Source organism: Trachurus japonicus, chromosome 6 (genome assembly GCF_045865225.1).
Source record: "Trachurus japonicus isolate A0001 chromosome 6, Traja_1.0".
NCBI classification, from domain to species: domain Eukaryota; kingdom Metazoa; phylum Chordata; class Actinopteri; order Carangiformes; family Carangidae; genus Trachurus; species Trachurus japonicus.
The window spans coordinates 32,140,008-32,165,645 of record NC_140912.1 but is presented as its reverse complement, the minus strand read 5'-3'; the positions used below and the strand labels follow the sequence as shown (position 1 = coordinate 32,165,645).

Sequence of the window (25,638 nt, the reverse complement as noted above, 5' to 3'; positions counted from 1 at the left end):
ACAGACGCTGTTGTCGTCGTAACGAACCTCAAATGTTTCTGGTCTTTGTGGACGTTTGACTGACTTCTCCTCTCATGTGCTCTGCTTCTTCTATCTTTCCATGTGATTTGCTGTTTGTTTGTTTTTTAATTTTTCTCATTCTTATGCAAATCCCTTCCTAAAGATAAAGACGTGCATAAATTGTGTAAAGCTTTATTATTGTTGTTATTATAGGCGAAGTGTTGAGCTGATCCAGGACAGAGGATGAATTCATGAATGTTTGAGCAGCTCTGAGACGAAGCTGTCAATTTTTTTTTTTTTTTAATGTTCTTGTTCTGTCGTGTTCGCTCCGCCAGAATCTGAGGAAACATCAGTGTGAATCCTCCGCTGATGAATCGTACACAGACCGACGTTACTGATAAACAACAGAGCCGGTTAAACGACTCTATTAATGTAAATGTATTCAGACGTTTGAGACACCGCAGCTCGGCAGGTTTCCCCAAACTCATCCCATCACTGCTAACCTCTGTAATTAGTTTGCTGTTTATCTAATTTCCAAATCTAATTGAAACAGAAGGATGCCTCAGAGAGAGAGAGAGAGAGGGAGGGAGGGAGAGACGGGAAAACAGAAACACGTCCGTCCTGTCAAGAAGAAATTAAATTTGCGTTTCTACCAATGTGTAATGAAATGCCAGCTACTGGGATGAAGCTGTGTGTTGCTGCCGTGGCGATATATATATATATATATATATATATATTTTATATATATATATATATATATATATATATATATATATATATATATATATATATATATATATTATATATATATATATATATATATATATATATATATATATATATATATGTTGGAGTGTCATCATCATCATCATCAGGGTTCGTTAGCAAACATGGAGGGGGTTGTCATTGTGGGCAAACACACTTCTCCCTTTCCACTTTCCCGCCAAAATAATTAGCGTCTTTTTAAGCTTCTGGGCGGTGAAGTGATGAGGTGTCCATAACGACATCCGAGCCAGAAGCTGCTGAATAACTGGACTCTGGTTTAGAATAAAAGAGACTTTTGACTTTGTCATTGCCATTTCCACAACAAGGAAAACTTACTTTTCAGCAGCCGTTACACAAACGTTCATGCTCCTTGGATGGGAGGATGAAGACCAGAAGCTATCTGGATTTTAAAATCCCTTGTTTTGCCTTCTTTGGATCACCTGGTAATCAATATGTAGTTTTTATCCCAGTTGTTCAAAGCAAAAGTTGGATTGGATTGGTTTTTAAAATCAGCAGGTTTATTCCCTTGTCAGATGACGCACTTCTGACTCTTCCAGTGACGATGCTCTGGCCAATCAGTGCAAGGCAGTCAGTTGACTTCATGTTTTAGTATAGTTTGTCATCTCACAAAAAAATCATAATCGGAAATTGGGTTTTGAGAGAAGAAAATCTGGATTTTATTTTTGTGCAAAAATGAACTCACACTGATGATGGTCTATCAACAAAAGGTACTGTAGCACTGCAGCATGAAGTCACTCAGAGTAATTATCTAAAAAATATATATACTGCTTTTATTGTTTACTGTGCTGTTTTTTGTTTCTTCAATGTCTTTTAAAAAGCCAGACCTAATCTGACCCATAAAAAATACACTGTGAATATTTTCCCATATGTCACAAATTCAAACTTCAAATTTCATTTAAATGTCCAGTAGGGAAGAGAACGCATTCATTTGTGGAATGACTAAAAGTTAACTTTTTTTTATCACTGTAATGGTTTAAAAACCAGGTGCAAAATATAAATACGTGATAAATGTTGAAGAAAAGAAAAAAGTAGCCTGGAGCACACGAGTCACTGGTGATGCAAGTAGTTTACTTAGTGCAAAGCAAGACAAAGACCAACGTTTCGACGTGCAACGTCTTCATCAGGATCAAAATGTCATTTTGTCTTGTCTTTTGACTTTGTCTTGCTTTGCACTAAGTAAACTACTCGCATCACCAGTGACTCGTGTGCTCCAGGCTCCTTTTTTCTTTTCTTCAAGTTGCTGGTCCTTCCTGAGAGCACCGACCTCCACCTGTGGAGGGGCTGCAGCGCACAGACACTCCTATCTTATCTACCACATGATAAATGTTGTTTATCTGACCAGTTTGAATTTAATTTAAATCACATTTTTTTCAAACTGCTGGGATCAGAATAATCCTGATTTTTTTTTTTAATCAATGTTCCTACTACTGAGGGTTTGATTGGATTACATGATCTAAACCCATTTTCAAGATTTGATCCAGTATCTGGTCAGATGCCTTTTGAGCAGTTGTATCATCACCCTGACTATTGATGATATAAGAATCAGAGAAAGGATTCTTCTTCACCTCGGCTCTGCTGCTGCAGTGGAGCTCAGTCCTTCTGCCTTTGATAATGGTCATCACATCAGAGATAATAATTACCTATAATCTATCTAATTATCTATTGTTGATGAGCATTTTACACTCTTTTGAGAGTGAGAGTGAGAGAGAGAATAATGCAAGATAATTACAGCCTACATGTGGTAATAATATGGGAAAAACCCTCCTCCTGGGAAAAAGGATTACATGTTCTCAATGTGTTTGGTTTAATCGGTGACTGTAAATCATCAATAAGTGAAGACTTTTGTATTGTTTTATTACTTGGAAAACTTTTCTCCAGTTCCAGATGAAGTTATTAGTCAAATTTCAAACCACTCTGACAAACATTAGGTTAAGAAACAGAGTTACAGTATTGTGTAGTATTGTTCCAGTTTGCTCTGGTTGGATCACTTTGTTATCAGTTCTTTTAGCTCAGACTTTGGTCTCCACCACCTCCAGAGGGAAACATCTGGATCCTCAGCTGTTTAACTGTGGGGATAATGAGCTAAGACTCTTTAAATCTCCGTAAAGCTGAGAGAAAACATGCGGAGACGTCTTCTCTCTCATTGTTTCAAGTGTCGTTTTAGTAAAATCTTCATTATAGCGACTAGATGTCTGTTCCTGACTGAGATGTAAACAGTGATCACAGCTCCACAGGAATCTGCTTTTCTGCTTCTTAACCTGCGTGTGTTGTTTTCCACAATCTGTCCCTTGTAAATTCAAAACGCTGCATTCAGGCACCGTCTGAATTTCCAGACTCAGACGTGTACATGTGTTCTTTAAATATAGATTAGAGACGCCGCTCATCATCTGCAGCCAGAACCAGCCAGTACGTCGCTCTCTCGTCTCCCCATAGCTCCACGTTCGATGCCTCATTCATTACCGCCAACGTGTAATCAGTCTTTACTGTCGGCGCGGACGCCTCCCCTCGGACAGATCCCCCGCCGCCAGCCCGCTATTAAAATTAAATTGGATTTCATTTCTAAGCTCCTATTAATTCAGAGGAGTCTTGTCTGTTGATGGAAGGTCCACTCCAGCACTTCGTTTTCTCCTCCTCTTTTCTCTCCGTCTTCCTCCTATATTCAGCAGCCGGCGGCGGCGGCGGCATTGGCGGCGGCGTCATGGCGACTCTAATAACGGCTAATAACGGTAATTACTCAAAAATCTTTGGAGAGAGCGAACAGGAAGTTTTCAAATTAAAAGACGAGGACGGTCTCCTCCGCCACGGCTAATGAGAAGGAGCCAAATGTATTTCTTTAAAGCTAATGTGTCTCATTTCACACTCCCATAATCCTTTGAGTTTCTCTCTGGCCGACGGCAAGGACGAACTCTGAGGTCGTTTGGGTTCAAGACGAATAGAAAACACTGAGTGACTGAAGTCGCCACGTCAACATGTGCAGACGTCGTCTTTATCATCCCAGAAGATGTTTAATTTGTTTTTTATTTCCGTTTAACAAACACAAATCGATCACATGGTCACACAAATAAACTCACTACGACACAAAGTTCATAAATATTAAGTCGGCAAAGTCTGTAGGCCACAGGCAAAAATTAATTTGTGCTAAAAGAATGAAAAAAGAAGATACTGATCGGGAGCCAGTTGGTCTAAAATCTCTCTGTTGCTCCTGTTCATTTTGCAGGAATAAATTCTAGATTAAACTTCTCTTTAACTTCATGTTTCTGTTGTGTTGTCGTGGAGAAGCTGTGGTTTGAGCCAGAGAGAGAGAGAGATCATCTTAGTGATGGTTAAAAGATGGACACAAAGAAAGAGAGATGGAGAGAGAAAGAAGGACAGAAACAGAGAGAAAGAAAGAAAACAAGGCAAGGCAAGGCAAGGCAAGGCATCTTTATTTATATAGCGCATTTCATACCAAGGCAACTCAATGTGCTTTACATAAAGACAAAAACATTAAAAAAAAGAAGCATAAGACAGAATAAAAACAAACAAAACACTAAAAACAGAGTTAAGAGCAAGAGTAAATAAAAGTAAAAGAAAAAAAATAGATAAGTTTAAAGTTCTCAGCTATAAGCACATGAAAAGAGAAATGTTTTTAACCTGGATTTAAAAGTGCTCACAGTTGGGGCTGATCTCAGTTCTGCTGGTAGTTTGTTCCACTTGTGAGCAGCATAACAGCTAAATGCTGCTTCACCATGTCTGGTCTGAACTCTGAGCTCCACTATCTGACCTGAGTCAGTAGATCTCAGAGCTCTACTGGGTTTATACTCTACTAACATGTCTTTCATGTATTCTGGACCTAAACCATTCAGTGATTTGTAAACCAGGAGCAGAACTTTAAAATCTATTCTGTAGCTGACTGGGAGCCAGTGTAAGGTCTTAAGAACCGGGGTGATGTGATCTGATCTCTTTGTTCTGGTTAAAACTCGAGCTGCAGCGTTCTGAATGAGCTGCAGCTGTTTGATACTTTTTTGGGGGAGACCAGTCAGAAGACCGTTACAGTAGTCAAGTCTACTGGAGATAAAAGCATGAATCAGCTTCTCCTGATCAGTTTGGGACATAAAACCCTTAATTCTGGATATGTTCTTCAGTTGATAAAAGGCTGATTTGGTAACTGATTTGATATGGCTGTTGAAGGTCAGATCTGAGTCTATCAGCACGCCAAGGTTTCGGACTTGGTCTTTAGTTTCTAAAGACAGTGACTCAAGGTGTTTACTGACAGCAACCCTCTTCTCTTTATTTCCAAAAACAATGACCTCAGTTTTTTCTTGATTTAACTGAAGGAAATTTTGGCTCATCCAATTTTTGACTTGCTCTAAACAGTGACATAATGACTCTATTGGACTGCAGTCATCTGGAGACAGTGCAAGATATATCTGTGTGTCATCTGCATAACTATGATAGTTGACATTAGAGTTCTGTAGAATTTGACCCAAAGGCAGCATATACATGTTAAACAGAAGGGGTCCAAGGACTGACCCCTGAGGAACTCCACACGTCATAGCCACTCGATCGGATTGATAACTACCAATGGTCACAAAATAACTCCGTTCCTCTAAGTAGGACCTGAACCATTTTAGGACTGTCCCGCTGAGTCCTGCCCAGGTTTCCAACCTGTCCAGCAGTATACTGTGATCCACAGTGTCAAACGCAGCACTGAGATCCAACATGACCAGAACTGACACCTTGCCTGAGTCAGTGTTCAACCTTATGTCATTTAACACTCTAATAAGAGCTGTTTCTGTACTGTGGTGAGGTCGGAAGCCTGATTGAAATTTGTCAAAAAGTCCACTGGAGTTTACGAAGTTGCTGAGTTGATTAAAAACCACTTTCTCAACGATCTTGGCTATAAAGGGAAGATTTGAGATGGGTCTGTAATTGGTTAAAATGGTAGTATCCAATGTTCTCTTTTTTAAGAGCGGCTTGATGGCAGCTACTTTCAGGGGTTTAGGAAACGTGCCTGATTGAAGTGAGCAATTTATTATTTGCTGCAGATCTGTTTGGACAGAGCTTATAATAGTTTTAAAAAAGTCAGATGGTATTGTGTCAAGACAACATGTCGATGTTTTAAGATGCTGAACTGTTTCTTCTAAGGTTTTTTGGTCAACTGTATTAAACTCTGACATTACAGTTGATTTATTCCTAGGTGATTTTAGGGATTGCATCATTGTATTATTTTGCTGATTTGTGTTGATATTTAGCCTTATGGATTTGATTTTTTCATTGAAGAAGTAAGCAAATTCATTGCATTTTTCTGTGGAAAAGAGTTCTGAAACTATCTCTTTTGGGGGGGTTGTAAGCTTATTAACCATAGCAAACAGAGCACGAGTGTTGTTGATATTCTTATTAATCATTTCAGTAAAGTGTTGCTGTCTAGCCTTGAATAGCCCATGGTTAAAATTACAAAGACTTTGTTTGTAGAGGTCATGGTGGATTTGAAGTTTAGTTTTTCTCCATTTACGCTCAGCTTTCCTGCATTCTGTTTTCAGAGCCTTTACCATCAAAGTGTTCCTCCATGGTGTTCTCTGTCTGGCCAAGGTCATCTTAGTTTTAATAGGTGCAATGGTATCAATGACATTTGAGATTTTGCAGTTGAAATTATCCAGGAGTTCATCAACTGTCTCTGCACTCACAGTTGGTGACATGACTATAGCCTCCATAAACTTAACACTGGTATTCTCATTTATGAACCTTTTCCTAACAGATACAGAGGGTAACTGCATGTCCGGAGTTATCTGTAAGTCAAAGAACACACAGAAATGATCAGAAAGAGCCAAGTCCTTGATATCAACAGATGTAATGTCAACACCTCTACAGATAACCAGATCCAGAGTGTGGCCTCGGGTGTGTGTGGGCCCTTTCACATGTTGGGAGAGGCCAAAAGTGTCAAGAAGAGAGCATAGTTCTTTGGCATTTGTGTCCATGTTATTGTCTATGTGAATGTTAAAATCCCCTGTTATGATAAAAAAGTTGTAGTCAGTGCAGATAACTGACAGCAGTTCGGCAAACTCATCAAAGAATTTTCCTGGGTATCTTGGTGGTCTGTAAATAATTAGGAAGAGAACTTTTGGATCACCCTTTACTAAAAAACATAGATATTCAAAAGAGCTAAAATCACCAAATATAGTTTCCTTGCACTGAAATACAGATTTAAAAATGGCAGCAACTCCCCCGCCTTTCTTACCACTTCGACACTTATTCATAAAACTGAAATTTGTTGGTGCAGCCTCATTGAGAATGGTAGCACAGCTACATTCAGTCAGCCATGTTTCACTAAGAAGTAAGAAGTCTAGATTATAGGTCATAATGATGTCATTTACTAACAAGGATTTGTTGGCTAGTGATCTGATATTAAGTAGAGCTAACCTTGTGGAGATAACAGGAGACACTGGTGAGTTTCGAGGTTGACAAGCTATACTCACTAGATTGGTAGATTTAATTGAACCCTTTTTATTTCTCACCAGTTTGATCACTTTTCTGTTACCCGTCATCACAGGGATTGAGAAAGCTGCCTGAACTCCATAGGGCCCTGACTTTTCCTGGGAAAGAACATTCTTGATATCAGTATTGCAGCCTGGACCCGGCACATATCATTCAGATTCAATGATATGATGATTCAGAGGAAGTGGGGGGGCTCGGTGACTTTTGGTCGAGGGTTGTTTCTGACGTGGTGGAATGCGAGGGGGTGGACGATGTGGGGGGTTAATTGGGGAAAATATGAGACCCTGGCGTGGTGTTAGTTGGATTCCACTAGTGAGAAAGCTCTTCATCCTGTCAGGGAAATCCAGAAATGGGGAGTCAGGACTAGATGAAGAGAGTTGGGGGCTGGATGGGGTTCGGGGGGTTGAATGTTGGGAGTCTCCTGTTGGGGCCGGGGGAAACTCCCCCTTTGGGGCTTTTGGGGCTAAGGGAGACTCCTTGTGTTGTGTTGATGGGGCTGGTGGATGATCCACTTGTTGGGGTGCAGATGATGACGTTGTTGGGGCTGGTGGATGATCCACTTGTTGGGGTGAAGATGATGACGTTGTTGGGGCTGGTGGATGATCCACTTGTTGGGGTGCAGGTGATGACGTTGTTGGGGCTGGTGGATAATCCAGTTGCTGGGGTGCAGATGATGACGTTGCAGGTTCTTTCTGAGTCTGCTGTCCTCCGTTGTCAATCCTTATCTCAGCGCCCTCACCAGAGTGCCGTCTTATCTGCTGTTTTGGATTGTTTTGTCTCTTGTCCTTGACAGGACAACAAGAAAGTAAAGAAAGACAGAGAGGGAATAAGGCATAGAGAGTGAGAAAGAAAGAGGGCGAGATAGTAAGACAGAGGAAGGGGTAGAGAGTTTGAAAGAGAGAGAGAGATGGAAGGAAAGAACGAAAGAAAGAATGAATGAAGCACAAAAAGTGAGAGAAAAGAGAGAGAGACAGAAAGAGAGAGAGAGGGAGGGATAGAGGGAGAAAGAAAGAAAGACGCACAGAAAGAGTGAGAGAGAGAAAAGAAAGAAAGACAGAAAGAGTGTGAGAGAGAAAAGAAAGAAAGAAGGAAGGACAGAAAGAGTGAGAGAGAAAGAAAAAAGAAAGACAGAAAGAGAGAGAGGCAGGGATAAAGAAAGAAAGAAAGAAAGAAAGAAAGAAAGAAAGAAAGAAAGAAAGAAAGAAAGAAAGAAAGAAAGAAAGAAAGAAAGGGAAAGAAGAAAGGACAGAAAGAGTGAGAGAGAAAAGAAAGAAAGAGAGAGAAAAAAGGAAGAAAGACAGTGTCGTGGCTTTCCTTCGTGTTGTCAAAGTCACGTGAGAGGATGAAAGGCAGGGATTCTTACAAGAATGAATAAGAGATGTATCCGTTTAAAAACAAAAACTTTACTGCAGGAAAATCAATTTACATCCATCACTCTGTAGAAAAACTGTGCTGCCTCTCACCGCTCTCATCCAAACTGAGGCAGTCGGTGCTGTAATCTCTCTCTACTCTGCACTATAGATATAGAACACATACATCTAACATACAAACTTATAAATAATGAAATTCAATCTAAGTTTCCAACTCTTTTTTACATATCTATGTATTATGGCTCCTACAGACAGAAAGAGAGAGAGGCAGGGATAGAGAAAGAAAGAAAAATATAATGATTCATGTATTTGTTATTGTGCAGTTTATAATGAAAGAGAAAGAAAGAAAATCTCACTCTTTCACTCGTCTCACACCCTGGACCTCTGAGTGTTTCAGTGTGTGTGGTCGACCTAACAGGTGTGTGTGTGTGTGTGTGTTCAGGCCTGGAGAAGGTGGGCCGTGACTCCAGCTACGAGCAGGAGGGGAAGGTGCAGTTTGTGATGGACGCCGTCTACTCCATGGCTCACGCTCTGCACCACATGCACCGAGAGCTGTGCTCCGGAGCCCCCGGCCTCTGCCCCCGCATGGCCAACATCGACGGCAAGGAGCTGCTGGGACACGTCCGCGCCGTCAGCTTCAACGGTGAGACACGCACGTCTACGCAATAATCTTCTAAGTCAGAGATAAGAGCTTGAGAAAGAATAAAACTTCATTTAAGAGAGAAAAAACTCACTGAGGCAAAAAAACTGTACGCAAAAGCAAAATGTACAACTAATTATTTGTTTTTATGAAGAATTTGTTTGCCCTTCCCTTTGCTGCTTTCTCAGTTATCAGTCCCTAGCTCTCACTGTCAGCTTCAATTAAAGGGATAGTCCAACATTTTGGCAAATTGGCCCATTGCCATAATCCCTATAGTCTTAGCAGTAGGTCCGTTACCTTTTAATTGTTGGTGCAAGCTATTTTTAGACAATTAAAGGTAACAAACCTACTGCTATGACTAGAGGGATTATGGCAATGGGCCAATTTGTCAAAATGTTGAACTATCCCTTTAAATTTATGTCAAAAGAATTCAGATAAAATGTTTTCAATATCAAACCCTATATACTATGAATTTGAGAGAGAAAAATTCTCACTGAAACAAAAAAAAATGTGATCTCAAACATGAAATGTATAATTTGAAAAAATTTACAAAATATATTGGTCCTTTTTGTTTGGTCCTTTTGTTTACTTTGCTCCTTTTCAGCGTTGTGTGCTCTTGCTGTTGTCTTTGCGGTTGCGCTGAGTTTTTGTTCTCTCAGGTGGGCGGGCTTTTTCAGGGCTGTGTTCCCATTGGCTAATGAGTTTTTGAGTGAGAGCTCAGTGCTCCAGATCTGTTCTCTGATTGGTGGAGACAGACAATCACTGTGAGGAGGAGGTGGATCAGTGCTTTGATTTGATTTGATTGGACGCTGTTCTCATCTTCCTCCTGCTACCCATCCTCCTCTTCTTCTTCTTCCTCCTCCTCTTCTTCTCCTCCTGTTTGGTTCAACACAGCTGTTTTCTGTCCAGCTCATCATCACTCCTTCATTCTTCCTCCTCCTCTTCATCTCTGTCTCCTCTTCGTCGTCATGGTCCGAGCTCCCGTACTCCTCCTCATCATCATCTTCCTCCTCCTCTTCCTCTTCTGCCTCTTCTCTTCATCCTCTTTCACCTCCTCATCTTCCACCTCTTCTTCTTCTCCCCCTCCTCTTCCTCTTCTTCTTCCTCCTCTTCTTTCACTCCTCCTCATCTTCCTCCTGCTCCCCATCCTCCTCTTCTTCTTCCTCCTCTTTATCTCCTCCTCCTCCTCTTCATCCATGTCCTCATACTCTTCTTTCCCTCCTCCTCTCCTTCCTTCTTCTCCTCATTGTCCTCATCCTCTTCTTTTTCTTCTCCTCCTCCTCTTCATCCCTGTCTCCTCTTCGTCATCACAGCCCGAGCTCTACTCCTCCTCTTCTTCTTCTTTAATTCCTCCTCCTCTTCCTCCTTCTCTTCTTCCTCTCCTACTTCCTCCTCCTCCCCATCTTCCTCTTCTTCTTTCTCCCTCTACTCTTTCTCCCCCTCCTCTTCCTCTTCTTCCTCCTCCTCTCCTCTTCCTCCTCCTCCTCCTCTTCTTCTTTCCCCCTCTCCTCCTCCTCCTCCTCCTCCCCCTCCTCCTCCTCTTCCTCCTCCTCCTCCTCTCCTCTTCCTCCTCCTCCTCTTCCTCCTCCTCCTCCTCCTCCTCCCCCCCTCCTCCTCTTCCTCCTCCTCCTCCTCTTCTTCTTTCCCCCTCTCCTCCTCCTCCTCCTCCTCCTCTTCCTCCTCCTCCTCCTCCTCCTCCTCCTGGTGGTGTCTGACCTCCTGGTGAGCGGAGGTCTTTGTCAGCAGGAAGTTTGATCGCTGACTCCGTCATCGGGGGAAATCCTCCGCTCATTATGAAACACCAAATATGGTCACACAGTTTTATTTCCCCCAGTTTTCCAGATCCATTATTCTGTCGTCGTCGTCGTCGTGGTCGCTGCTTCAGGCCGACGATCCGTCTGCTCCATAGACTGTAAAAAGAATGGACGTAGCGTCCGTGACGTCACCCATTGGTTTTGGGGAGTCGTTTTTGTGACTCAAATATGGCGGCCTGAACAGCGCCATGTTGGATTGGCCGGCCGAGAACCCGCCCACTGGCCTCGAAGCAGCTGTCCACGGAGCTGCTCGGACCTGTCACTCAACGTTTCCGCGCCCTAATTGGTCAGAGTTTTAACCTAATAACAGTAAAACGGTAGAGTTAAAAAAAAATTCACCCCCCTCAGAGTGTGTGCGGGGGTAGAAACTATCGATTGAGACGAAAAAACGTTCTGACACCAGGCTTTTAACATGTTTACTGAGGATGTAGTCGGCGATTTTAACATGGGGCTCTATGGGGAATGCTCCCTTCTGACACCAGCCCCCAGAGGAATTCGAGGGGATTGCAGTTTTTTGAACACGGAAGTGAGCTTCACTCCTCAAGGGCCTTTCACACCGAACGCGGTATGCGCTGCGCCCACCGCGAGGTACAGCGCAGACAGGCGCAGAGCAGGGCGGCAGCGCGTACACATATGGCGCGAGTTGCTGAGCAACCGAACAAACAAGACAGGATTTGGGGGGGTATATGCAAAGATATGTTCGCCAGGAGCTACAAAACGACCGCTTCCAGGTGAACTTTAGCGTCAGGCTGAGCAGGGAGCAGTTTAACAGCCTGTTAGAGAGAGTTGGTCTGATCCTCAGGAGGATGACAACTCACTTCATGCATCCCGTCACTTTAACTGAACGTCTGGTCGTTTGTTTTCTCTCTGCAAGCGGCTGATTTTTTTTCAGACTCCACTACATCCTCTCCTATTGGACGCGCCGAGATGTAGTCACAGCGCGCTGCGCCCAGATTAAACATTTTTTAATTCGGGCGCAGCGCGCCGCCGCGGCATGCGCCCACCTCGCGTGCCGCTCAGCTCGGCGCAGAGCCGTTCGCCGGTGCGCCGCGGTAGCACGTACACAATGAATGGGTTTGCTGCCGCCTTCCGCCGCCTGCCGCGTTCGGTGTGAAAGGCCTGACCGACAACTGCCCCCTTGGTCTGCTCTCACACGTCTCTAATAATCAGCAGCTGAACAACATGAAACCTCACGTTCATTTGACTGATTCATGAGTTGAGGAGACGAGTGAAGGAATCAGCTGATGGACGTTTTCAGGATAAATCCAGTTAAATCCAACAGAGGCTGCGTCCGTCATTTCTACCTGTAATAACTCACCTGTGTTTTTATGAAGTTAAAGCAGAAGTAAGTGTTATATTTGTGTTAATATAAGTCTTAAATAGTTATATCTTCCGACAGCAATCACTTACATACAGATGTTACTGGTTCAAAATTGCGGGGTTTTTCCTGCAATGCAGGATCGCGTGAACGCGTGTCTTTTCACCACAACTGTTTTCCTCTAGGTGGCAGCACCGTACTAAATACTGCTCAGACGTTTTGGGGACAATGCTGACAGTCACACAATGTAGCCGCGATTAGGAGTGGCGCTGTTCATGATACAGAATACAAGAGGATGAAAGGAGAACTAGCTGCAGACAGTAAATAATATAGTAGCCTAGTTTTTCAATGACAAAATGTAACGACGGCAGCTACAGTAGACTATAGCCCACGTCTCACTCTCTTTTTTTGGTCATCTGTCTCGTCATCTCCAAAATGTGTTTTTAAAATGAGCCAACTACAGTACTGTGCAGTAGTGCCGCAGATTTCTCACTCTGCACCTTGTTTGAGAGTGCAGCTGGATGATTTCTTGTGAATGAACGGGTCTGTGTCATTTTGGGGCTGGGCGATAAAACATAGGATAAATAACTTTCCCTCGATAGAAGACGCGGCCGATACAAAGTCGATAGGTTTCATTCATCCATTTTTTGACAGACAACACAAACAGCCAGTGATAATGAGAGTGGTGACACCGTCAGCCATGCAGCCGGCCTGGACTTTTTATTTTTAATTATGAAGGATCATCTGCGCAAGGCAAAGATGATAGCATCAACAAAACACGGCGTAACACACGCGGCTGTATGGGACAGGCTTTTATTTAATTCAGAACAAACCGCTTAGCAAAAATGGAAAATATAGTCTATAATAATTAATTGATCTGTTGTTTGGCCACTGTTTGAAAATAACCCGAATTATGAGCAAATAATCTGATCCAGAGCAGCAGTCATAATCAGACTTCTTCTAAATAAACCTAAACATTCAATAACTGAGTCAGGTCGGACCATGGGGTTTTTTTTTTCTCTTCTTCTTCACAGGAGAAAATGAGGTGCGCTGTGCTCACGGACGCGTTGATGTTTTGTGATTCATCTGCTGCCTTGACTCTGCCCTTTATACATGTGCGTTCAGATTAACAATAAGACAAGTCATGGTTGAGTTTATTGAGTTAATAATCAGCATCTTAGTACCTCTGATCCGGAGCGATAGTGTTATGAAAATCGCTACAGTTGAACTGGTCTGGTTTTTAGCTGCTCAATCTCATTGTTTCAAAGAAAAGGGATTGATTTTTATAACGAAATGAAACGAAAACAATATTATATAGATACATTGTTGTAAAAAAAATCCAAAAGAAACGAAAATGAACTAAAGAAAATAACTTTCACACACACATTAAAACAGTGCGATTGGTTGAAAGCTGATAATTAGCCATGTGCTTATAAGCTGATTGGCCGAAACCAAGAACAAAGCCGCGTGAATGGCCAATCGCCATGTGTTAACGGACACACATCGACTCCTGATCTTTCCTCGTCGCAAGCCTTGATGTCTCCGCTGGTTCTATCTTCAACCTCGGACAGCATTAACATCTCTCACCAACACCCCGATGTAAGCTTGAGGCAGAGGGAGGAGGGGGAGGGGGCTGTCGGGGTGGAGGTGCTGAAATGGAGAGCTGTCCCCCACAAGGTGCTAAAGTGAGGGAGAGGAGTGGAGAGACTGTCCGTCCTAAGAAACGCCGGTTGATTTGAGCGATTTAAGCAAAGCAAAGCCTGGGCTTTTATTTGGTTTTATTATATGCTCGTGTTTTTTCTCTATTTTTGCCTGTTTTCACTCTGCACCTGCCCTAATGTGTGTCTCCCTTGTCTCTAGTAAATGAATATTTCCCACAATAAAATGAGTCTTTAGAACAAAGAACTGATTTTTTTCTCTAGCTTTATAGAGCTTTATAGGCTAGAATAACCTTGCTTACTGCTTTTTGAATCACTTGACAAAATAAGATGCCTCAAGCAAACTTGGATATGAAAACATTTTATTGAAGAAGAAAAAACACACACACATTGTAGCATCAAGTACTGTAGGCTACTGTAGGCTACAGTAGGGTGAGGATAGGACCCTCAGATGATCTTCTCGGAGTTCGCAAGAACTCGTTGATCTTATCTATGCAGTCTTTCAAGTCCTTTCTGTCCATGCCTGGAAACTCCGTTCTCAGTGACTGCACTACAAAGTTCTTCACATCCGTCCCAGTTTGTCGTTTTGGCCCAGGCTCGGTAATTGTCCTCTGAAATGACTCTCCGGAACAGTAGGCACCCAAAACGTCCCACCTGGCCGTGGCTCTGGTGACGGACTCGAGCATGGTCTTCAGGTCCGACATGCCTCAAGCTTACATCGGGGTGTTGGTGAGAGATGTTAATGCTGTCCGAGGTTGAAGATAGAACCAGCGGAGACATCAAGGCTTGCGACGAGGAAAGATCAGGAGTCGATGTGTGTCCGTTAACACATGGCGATTGGCCATTCACGCGGCTTTGTTCTTGGTTTCGGCCAATCAGCTTATAAGCACATGGCTAATTATCAGCTTTCAACCAATCGCACTGTTTTAATGTGTGTGTGAAAGTTATTTTCTTTAGTTCATTTTCGTTTCTTTTGGATTTTTTTTACAACAATGTATCTATAGCTATAATATTGTTTTCGTTTCATTTCGTTATAAAAATCAATCCCTTTTCTTTGAAACAATGAGATTGAGCAGCTAAAAACCAGACCAGTTCAACTGTAGCGATTTTCATAACACTATCGCTCCGGATCAGAGGTACTAAGATGCTGATTATTAACTCAATAAACTCAACCATGACTTGTCTTATTGTTAATCTGAACGCACATGTATAAAGGGCAGAGTCAAGGCAGCAGATAAATCACAAAACATCAACGCGTCCGTGAGCACAGCGCACCTCATTTTCTCCTGTGAAGAAGAAGAGAAAAAAAAAAACCCATGGTCCGACCTGACTCAGTTATTGAATGTTTAGGTTTATTTAGAAGAAGTCTGATTATGACTGCTGCTCTGGATCAGATTATTTGCTCATAATTCGGGTTATTTTCAAACAGTGGCCAAACAACAGATCAATTAATTATTATAGACTATATTTTCCATTTTTGCTAAGCGGTTTGTTCTGAATTAAATAAAAGCCTGTCCCATACAGCCGCGTGTGTTACGCCGTGTTTTGTTGATGCTATCATCTTTGCCTTGCGCAGATGATCCTTCATAATTTGTGATACATAATCATCAAGTCATAAAGCAAGACAGGCTTTATCATATTACAATAGTTTCTGTGATTTAGGCAGGGTATACAGTAGTTAGTTCTAGTTTAATAGCCTAGAGTTTAAGCTGTGGATTACTGCACAGATCACTGAGTCATCCGCCTGTCGTCCTCCGTTCTCACAGATGCCACCTGGTGGTTGTTTTCGCACATTGAGGCTTTTCATTAAAACCTCTTGTCTCGCCAAAGAAAAAAAATGCCCGAGTCTTGTGGCGTCTCGCGTGAACCACGCGTGAAGTCCGCAATTTTGAACCAGTAACATCTGTAGAGTGTTTGGTCTGAAACACGGGTCTGTCAGTCACTCTGCTCTGCTCTGAGCCCAGGAGAAAACTTTTATCGTATCCTACAGTTTTTATCCAATGAGGAGAGAGAACGGCATGCAGGGCTGTGTGTGCAGCCAAGGGACGCCGTGAATGTGGCGACGTAGGGACGAGGACTGTTATGGTGCGTTCAAGGAAACTCGTATTTTTCCGACCGTGAAGTGGTACCAGTTCGATCTGGTACGAGTTCACCGGTCGGAAGTTACGAGTGGCCGTTATAGTGACTTTCACAGGTAAAACAGGTCGGAGAAACACGAGTGGGTTGCCTGAAACGCTACAAAGTCGTAAGTTGTGACTTGAAGCTGTAATTTACGATTTCAAAAGCCTGCCTGGAACGCAGCATTAGCGAAAACGACCGGACCACTTACTTCTGCTTTAATGTGTGAGACGCAGGAAGCCGGATACTAAAGATTTAAAGTGATAATATTCAACTTTCCAACACTGACAGGTCATTTTGTTGAGTTGTTTCCTTTTTTTCATCCTAAATGTTTCCAGAAATTCACAAACTAGACAAAAATAAAAGTCATTTTAATCTCAGTAACTTTAGTCTAATGAGGTTTGTCAGTGACATTTAATTTAACATTAATATATTTGAAGTTAATAAAAGATTTTAAACTGTTTTATTCAGTTTTTATCGCTGGATTCAATCAACAGGTTTATGTTTATTGAGGATAATTGATAAAAAAAACTCTTTGAAGATGATCTTTGGTTGTATGAAGTTATATTTGGACTTCACCGATGTCATCTGTTTCTATGGTAACAGTGGATTAGTATTATTATCATAAGTGAATAGTTCTTACATTATTTACATTCATGATAACTGATCAAACACTTTTGATTATAAAAACAGACATGAACATAAACATTTCACTCAACATTTCGCTGAACTAAAACAACAGTCTGCGTGTTGTGTTCAATGAGCGTTGGTTTATTGAAACCTCTGAAAGCAGAAACAATGTTAAGCTGCAAAGTTTTTTTTTTATTTATTTATTTTATCAATCAACCAAATAATAAAACAATTAAATCTTAAATGAAAAGGAGCAGAAAGGAAACTAATGTTACCTAATCCACTCCTCTGTCACAAGGCATTAGTGTGAATTAAAATGAAGACAGCTGCAGTCTCAGGTCACAATTAATCTTCTTTTTAAGGAAGCTGATTAGCGTGTCACAACAAAAAACACATCTAATCATGTTTGAAACTGGCTTTAATTATTTCATACAGATAGATACAGTTTCTTTAATCTGACTCACTGAACCTGCTGTGGTTTTTATTTCTGCTCCGCTCCGTGTTTTCTCTGCAGCTGCAACTCCATCAGCTGCCACTAATTAACATTACAGTAACTCCATCAGTAACTTGGTAACAGGCCAAAATAAAAACCTGTGTCTTAATCAACGTTCAGTTTCTTAAAACCGAAGATTGTCTAAGTGAAAGAAGTGTCGCTCTCCTCAATATTCAGTTAAACTTTCCTTCAGTACAGATCAATAATAAAACCTGATCGACGCTGTGTCGTCATATTAAACAGATAGACAGGAATCTTCGATTAGTTCTGCTGCGTTAATTAAAATCAGTGTTGAACGGCTGAGACTCTTCATCCTCCTTTTCCTGAGAGAGTCGAGAAGTGGAGGATGAGGAGGAAGAAGAGCAGAGAAGAGAAGGGGAGGGAGGAATGAGAGAACATCTGATTTTACTTTATTTGATCTCATTCCCTGGATGGATGGATGGATGGATGGATGGATGGATATTAAGATGGATGGATGGATGGATATTAATATGGATGGATGACATTATGATGCATGGATGGATAGATGGATGGATGGATGGATGGATGGATGGATGGATGGATGGATGGATGGATATTAAGATGGATGGATGGATGGATGGATATTAAGATGGATGGATGGATGGATGGATGGATGGATGGATGGATGGATGGATGGATGGATGGATATTAAGATGGATGGATGGATATTAAGATGGATGGATGGATATTAAGATGGATGGATGGATGGATGGATGGATATTAAAGCAGAAGTAAGTGGAGGATGAGGAGGAAGAAAAAGGAGATAATGTCTGATTTACTTTATTTGATCTCATTCCCTCAAGCTGTGATGGATGGATGGATGGATGGATGGATGGATGGATGGATGGATGGATGGATGGATGGATGGATGGATGGATGGATGGATGGATATTAAGATGGATGGATGGATGGATATTAAGATGGATGGATGGATAACATTATGATGGATAGACACGGCAAAGATACTTCACTACTCTAAACCCTCTTTGGTTGGGGTTAGAGGTCATGGGCGCATTGCATTGTGGGATACAGTACACTATGTACACTGGAGTACGACATCCGGGAATTTTTCACATACAGATGCAGATTTAGCTTTTGTTTGCATACTGCCAACTACATACAGTAAAGTATACGGTTTCCAAAACAGCCGTTTCCTGGAGTTTGCTCAGAGCACTGAGCCCTCCAGGCCACCGTACACAACCTCCATCTAGGAGAGTTACAGAAGTGTAATGAGAGGAAGAGGAGGAGGAGGAGGAGGAGGAAGAGGTTGAAGAAGAAGAGGAGGAAGGGAGGGGATACGGAAGAAGACGAAGGGGGGAGGGGGGCGGAGAAGAAGAAAAAAGGGGTGGAGGAGAATGAAGGGAAGAAGAAGAGGATTAGGGGGAGGAGAAAATGAAGAAGGGGGAGGGGAGGAGGAGGCTGAATGCGTGGGAGGAGAAGAAGAAGGAGAAGAGGAAGAAGGAGAGGGAGGGGGAGGAGAGGAAGGAGAGGGGAAGGAGGAAAGGAGGAGAAGAGCCATTAAATATTGACTCAGCTGTGATTTTTCAGTGAATCTCAGTTGAAGCTTCGTTCACGTCGTCGCTGGTTAAACATTAAACAGTTTGTTGAATTAAAGCAGAAACACAGAGACAGGAAGTTCAGTCAGGAACCTTTCACAATAAAAGTCAGAGGAGAGAGAGAGAGAGAATAGGTGTGTGTGTGTGTGTGTGTGTGTGTGAACTTCGTCTTTGTCTCTTCTCACGGCCGAGTCAAGATTAAGACTGATCTTAAAAGTTTTTCTTTTTTAAGACACTAAACTTGAGTTGTTGAATTCATCACTCTGAACCTCGGCTCTGTTTCCTGGTGAAACTCTGATGGAGCTGTGATGTCACTTTAAACAGTGATGTCATCAACAGGTGTGAGATCAGCTGGAGCAGATTGATTACATCCCTTTGTCTCTTTTTGACGGTTTAAAAAAAAAAAAAATATTAGTTAAATTCTTGAGCCACATTTTGAAAATCTTTCTGATTTTTTAAGTTTATTTTTGGGGCATTTTTCACCTTTTTATTTGACAGGACAGGAAGACAGGGCATTGAGGAATCGATTCGGTCGGGAATCGAACCGGTGATCCACTGCTTTTGGGCCGACTTTGCACATATGGGATGTGTGCTGGAGAGAAACACTGATGATGTTTAACATGAAGCTGTTTTTTTATAGGATTTAATCTGTTTGTTTAAAGGAGGAGGAGATTTCTGGATCTGAACACGACGACAGACACAAAACTGATCAAATCAATTGAACTGATCAGTTTAATCAAATCAAACGTTAGCAAAAATCTTTATCATGAATCCGTCTAATTCAGCATTTGACTTGTTCTTTTTATCGTTTGTTTTGGAGAATCTGACTTTCATGATGCTGAACCAATGAAGTTTCACTGACAGCAGCTCCTCCTCTTCTTCTTCTGAAGCCTGTCATCCAATCATTCACTTATTCATTCCTTCATTCCTTCACACCTGCACCTGCTACTACATCAGATCTTTTTTTAAATAACCTTTATTGAACAGAACAGAAACAGGTCGAAGCACATGAGCATCACCACTGACTCCTGGCTCTGCAGCATGTGTGTGTGTGTTTGTAGCTCATGTGGTTTGTGCTTGATTGGGTTTTTAGGTGCACACACACACACACACTGGTGTCACGGTGTGTTTGGGGGCTTTTCCCGTCTGAACGTGGACGCAGCACGCTCAGTTTAACCTTCACATACATCAAACGTTGACATAAATCAAACCCGAGCTGCTCCTCTGGATTTTCTGCTTCACTTCCCATGAGCGCGCGGGGCGGCGGGGCGGCAGAGGTTACCCAGAATTCCTCATCTCATGCAACGCAGCAGATCCAGGAAGAAGAAGCAGAAGAAGCAGAAGAAGCAGAAGAAGCAGAAGAAGCGGTGGTGTGGTGCTGCGTGGCGGCGGCCGGGGGGCTCATCACCAACTCAGCCGTGTGCTTCTTTAGCTCGTGTGCTTATTTTTAGAGTTGGAGCTTGTGCTAATGTTAGCGCTGGCTGCTGCAGCCATCTGCACCAGGCCTGTGACTGAACGCAGAGGGGGAGACGATTGGGGAGGGAGGGGAGGGGGTGAGGGGACGTCAGGGAGGTTCCCCATGATTCACTTGGACAGCAGATGCTTACTAAGAGGAGATAAAAGCTTGTTGTTGCTGTTTTTCTTCTTTTTTTTTCTTTGTAAAAGGGGGGAGGGGGATGCAGCAGCGCAGAGAACAGTCACGTTACAGTCAGATCAGAGGAGGGGGAGGAGGGAGAGGAAGGGGAGGTACAGTAGGTGAGGAGCTGCTGCTTTCCAGAAACAAACTCAGCGACAGAAACAAAAAAATAAAAGCAAAATAGGAAAAAATACAAAAAATGTAGTTTTTATGGCAGGTGACGGGTAGAAACGCCTCGAGTCGGAGACAGGAAGTTCGCAACTGAACGTCAGGGACTTGATTAATCATTACAGATAGGATCGGTTTGTTTACAACACGTTCAACAGCTGGAGAGAGGAGAGAGAACAGATGTGTCTGCAGATTATTCCTCAGAGGGAGAGAAAACAGGAGAGATCCAAGGACAGGAAAAAAAGATGGAGAGAGACAGGAAGTGACGTCAAGGAGGATTTAATATACATTTTACTGCATCTGTGTGCATAAGAATACATCAATTTACCTCAGTTTAAAGCTCCATAGAGTATAAAGGTAGATGTTTGTGTTAAAGCTCCATACAGTATAAAGGTAGATGTTTGTGTTAAAGCTCCATACAGTATAAAGGTAGATGTTTGTGTTAAAGCTCCATACAGTATAAAGGTAGATGTTTGTATTAAAGCTCCATACAGTATAAAGGTAGATGTTTGTGTTAAAGCTCCATACAGTATAAAGGTAGATGTCCATGTGTAGTGTGATTATAAAGCAGCTCTAGGTTCTATATTAATACTGTGAAAGTATCAAAGCCTCAGTCCACAGAGAAATGCACACAGCCTGGATTCAGAAACTGAGCCTTAAAACCAGCCGTCAGGACTTCCTGTCACTTTGTGATGTCACAACTAAGCCCCGCCCCCTCACCACCTGGACAACACCATCCAACAACTTGCAGGATTTGGTTTCTCTGAGTGTTTTATTCTGAAATCTGCTCTGTTTTTTATTGGATCACTTTAGAAAACAGTCAGAATTAGAAAATAAGCTCAAAGCCTCCTCCTCTCTTCTGATTGGCTGACACACCGACCTGTTGTTACTAGAGCTCCAGAGAGAAGCTGAGACAGGAGATGTTTTTTAAGACAGTAAATCAACCCTGAGAGTGAAGTGAACAGTAACTGAGGTGAGCGGAGGTGAGTGAACGTCGTGCAGCTTCAGACGTAGAGAGAAGTTCACAATCACCTCACACAGCTCCGACCGCCCACGTCGTCCTCCAAGGCTCCGCAGAAACAATCGATACAGGAAGTCGGTTCAATAAAAGCCAGAGACCTTCTTTCTCTCTGATGCTGCACACACACACACACACACACACACACACACACACACACACACACACACACACACACACTCTGCTGCTGCTGTCGGATCAGTTCACAGCGAACACACAGTTTAATGGAGTATCAGGTATCAACAACCTGGAACTGGTTTATCTCCCGTGCAGCAGCAGCAGGTTAGAGAGTCTGAGTAAAGAAGAGGAACTGAACCTGGACCAGCTGGTTTCTACACCAAGTACAAACCAGCTGGGGCTTCATCCTTCACTTCAGCGTCACGACGACAAGGCCTGTTCCAGTTCAGAGGCTCCTCTAGATCTGTCCTTCCTTTACCGGTTCTACGAGGACACACCACAGCGATCCTTCATGGCATCTCATAATTCTTTGTGCACCGTTAAAGTGGACATATAATGGAAATATCACTTTTTGAAGGCTCTTTAACTTATATTTAGGTGTCTGACTTGTCTTCCAGCCCCCAAAATGAGAGAATTGGCAAAAAAAATATGTAATTTTCAGGCTCCTGAGGTTGAAATCCATGTGATTTTACGAGCTCTTCCCTCAGTTGTCATCCATTCATGTCATTAGGCAAGGCAAGGCAATAAGGGCTTTACGACCCTCACATCAACTGAGGGAAAAACTCCCAAGAAAACATGGAAATAGTTCACAAGAGCTGATGAAGGCATGGAGAGCAGGCCAGTTTAATGACAGTAGTTGATTTGTTTTTGAATTTGCATGATCCCAAGGGGGCGGGGCAAGCAGTGGCTCATTTGCATTTAAAGGGACAGGCACTGAAACCAGCCGTTCTGAACAGGGCTATTTTGTTTTGACTGGATGAAAAGAGCAGTGATGTTCGATCCTTGGGGTATTTGACCAAAAGCATGTCACAGATATATTTTTAAGACACTGGGAACTATTTTTATTTGTGGAAAAGGAGCATAATAGTTTTAGTTATTGTTATTATTATTATTATTTATTTTTAGATATTTATAACTTGTTTTTATCGTATGTGTGTGTGACTGATTCTCTGTGAGCAGTTGACCACACCTGAATTTCCTTCGGGATTAATAAAGTAAATCTATCTATCTATCTATCTATCTATCTATCTATCTATCTATCTATCTATCTATCTATCTATCTATCTATCTATCTATCTATCTATCTATCTATCTATCTATCTATCTATCTATCTATCTATCTATCTATCTATCTATCATGTCTCCTGTAATTATTAGCCACCTAGCATGCTAGCTATCAGAAACGTTCTGGCGGCTCTGCTGGCTACACAGTCTGAGGTGAAGGAGCTGAGGAGCCGTTGTAAAGTGCAAAGAAAACCGCCACTTTAAAATGTTTGACGTCAGGAAGTTGGTTGATTGTGTTCAGACACAATCAGGAAATACTCTGAAAGGTTGACGCAGCCGTCGTGTGTTGTCATAGCGATGAGACCGTTTACTACAATGCATTTTCTGAAGATGCAGGGTTTTGAGCTCTCAGGGCCACCGTATACAAAGACCCCTAACCCCTTCAAAGCAGGAGGGTATGGTGGCCCTGAGAGGTCAAAACTCTGCAGCTTAAGAAAACACACTCAGTCCCACAACACAACTATGGGATGAGCAATACACACACACATAAATGCATACCATATATCGAATTTTTACATACGTATATGTACATTTAACATATACATTTATGGAAATGCTATATATATGTACATATATTACCCTGACCCAGTGTGCTGCTGCTGCTTCACACCATGATGGCTCATCAGTGTGTGTGTGTGTCTGTGTGTAACTAGAAGCTCCCTCTCTCTCTCTACATTTGACTTTGTCTCTTCTCGTGGTCGACTCCTTCATAAATCACTGGTTATGACCTCCACACCTCAGTGCGTTTGTTGTGATTATTTTCTTTCATTAACAGCACTTTGTCGTCTACAGTTGTTTTTGTTTTTCAATTTTTTTTTTCCTTATCCAATCATAACAGACTCGGAGCACATTCAGGATATGAACACAGGAACCGTCTGATTGTCCCCGGGTCTATTTTGAACGGGACCGTGATCGTCCTCATGCAGGTCGTTTATTGGAACAGACGCTCAGGTTTAAACAGCAACACTTTAATCAGCTTCTGGTTTTATATTTCTGATAAATCTGTGTTGAAAACGTTTTGTGTCGTCGCTGTTCCTTCAGCTCCAGAGTCAAATGTGACTGTCTCAGTTTAGATGATGAACTTTCATGAATAAAAAAACTCTTTTTGGTTTGGCTGTGGGGGGTTGGACTCGGGACTCTGACCCCACAGTCCTGATCAGGCAACCGTGTCCTTTATAAATTACGTTTCTATAGAACTGAATCAATTTCTCAATCGTGTTGTGATGGGAAAAGTAAAAAAAAAAAAACTAATCTCAGGCTAGTTTCTGTTGAAAGGAGCTGAAGGTGGAGGTGGATCCTGTAAAAGAACTGGGTCAGGTTGAAGATTGAAGCTTATATTATTCTGCAAAATCATAAAAACCATCAGAATAAATAAACTTATATTGCACATTTCATACAGAAGATGTGGCACAAAGTGTTTCACAACAAACGTGAACATAAAATTGGAATCATACTGTATGGAAAATCACAATAAAACAATTAAACTAAACAAGTGATCACACAGAAAGCAGAAAGTTGCTCTAAAATAATGTATGCAAGTCATTTAAATTGCATGAAAAAACATAAAAGTTAAAGCAGAAGTAAGCGATCCGGTGGTTTTGGCTAACTTCTTGTCAGCAGATGGAGTTAGCAGTCCCCGCCCTCGTCCCTACGTCACCACATTCACGCGCATCCCTTGGCTGCACACACAGAGAGGACCGCCCCTTTATGCCGTTCTCTCTCCTCATTGGATAAAGGTTGTAGGATACAAGGAAAGTTTTCTCCTCGGCTCACAGCAGAGCAGAGTGACTGACAGACCCGTGTTTCAGACCAAACACTCTAAATTACAGCTTCAAGTCACAACTTACGACTTTGTAGCGTTCCAGGCAACCCACTCGTGTTTTTCCGACCTGTTTTACCTGTGAAAGTCACTATAACGGCCACTCGTAACTTCCGACCCGTGAACTCGTAGCTACCAGATCGAACTGGTACGACTTCACAGGTCGGAAAAACACGAGTTACGGGTTGCCTTGAACGCACCATAACGTCTTGTCAGCCGATGGAGTTAGCAGCCTCCGCCCTCGTCATGGATCTATTGGTCCTCGTCCCTACGTCACCACATTCACGCGCATCCCTTGGCTGCACACACAGAGAGGACCGCCCCTTTATGCCGTTCTCTCTCCTCATTGGATAAAAACTGTAGGATACAAGGAAAGTTTTCTCCTCGGCTCAGAGCAGAGCAGAGTGACTGACAGACCCGTGTTTCAGACCAAACACTCTATGTAAGTGATTGCTGTCGGAAGATATAACTATTTAAAACTTATATTAACACAAACATTGCACTTACTTCTGCTTTAAAGGTAGCAAACCTACTGCTATGACTATAGGGATTATGGAAATGGGCCAATTTGCCAAAATGTTGAAATATCCTTTAAACTTTATGTCCCGTTGCTGCTGTGGTTGGAGATTCTTGGTTGTTGTTGTTGTTGTTGTTTTAGCTTCTTCTTTTAGTTTCCTGTCCTCAATGGTCAACTGGTATTGTGTTGGCGAAACAGTTGTAAAACGAATTATAAATCAAAGAAGTGGATTTTTTTGGTCGCCATTTAAACAACAATAAAATGGAAGTTACACAAATGTGTGCTAATGTATTGTTAATGAAACCAGAGGTGTCGTCCTTTAAGTACAGAAGCTGTTCCTGCCAGGGAAAGAAAACAAAT

General features: G+C 42.2%; 1 protein-coding gene across 3 annotated transcripts in view; it reads left to right on the top strand.

The window, feature by feature from the left end:
• The window catches only part of grm8b (glutamate receptor, metabotropic 8b), a 589,884-nt gene that overhangs the window by 532,360 nt on the left and 31,886 nt on the right, over positions 1-25,638 (top strand). For all 3 annotated transcript variants that reach the window (XM_085780237.1, XM_085780235.1, XM_085780236.1), the window contains one exon: positions 9,073-9,273. In XM_085780237.1, coding sequence (XP_085636363.1) covers positions 9,073-9,273 — 201 coding nt within the window. The remainder of the gene's footprint in view (positions 1-9,072; positions 9,274-25,638) is intronic.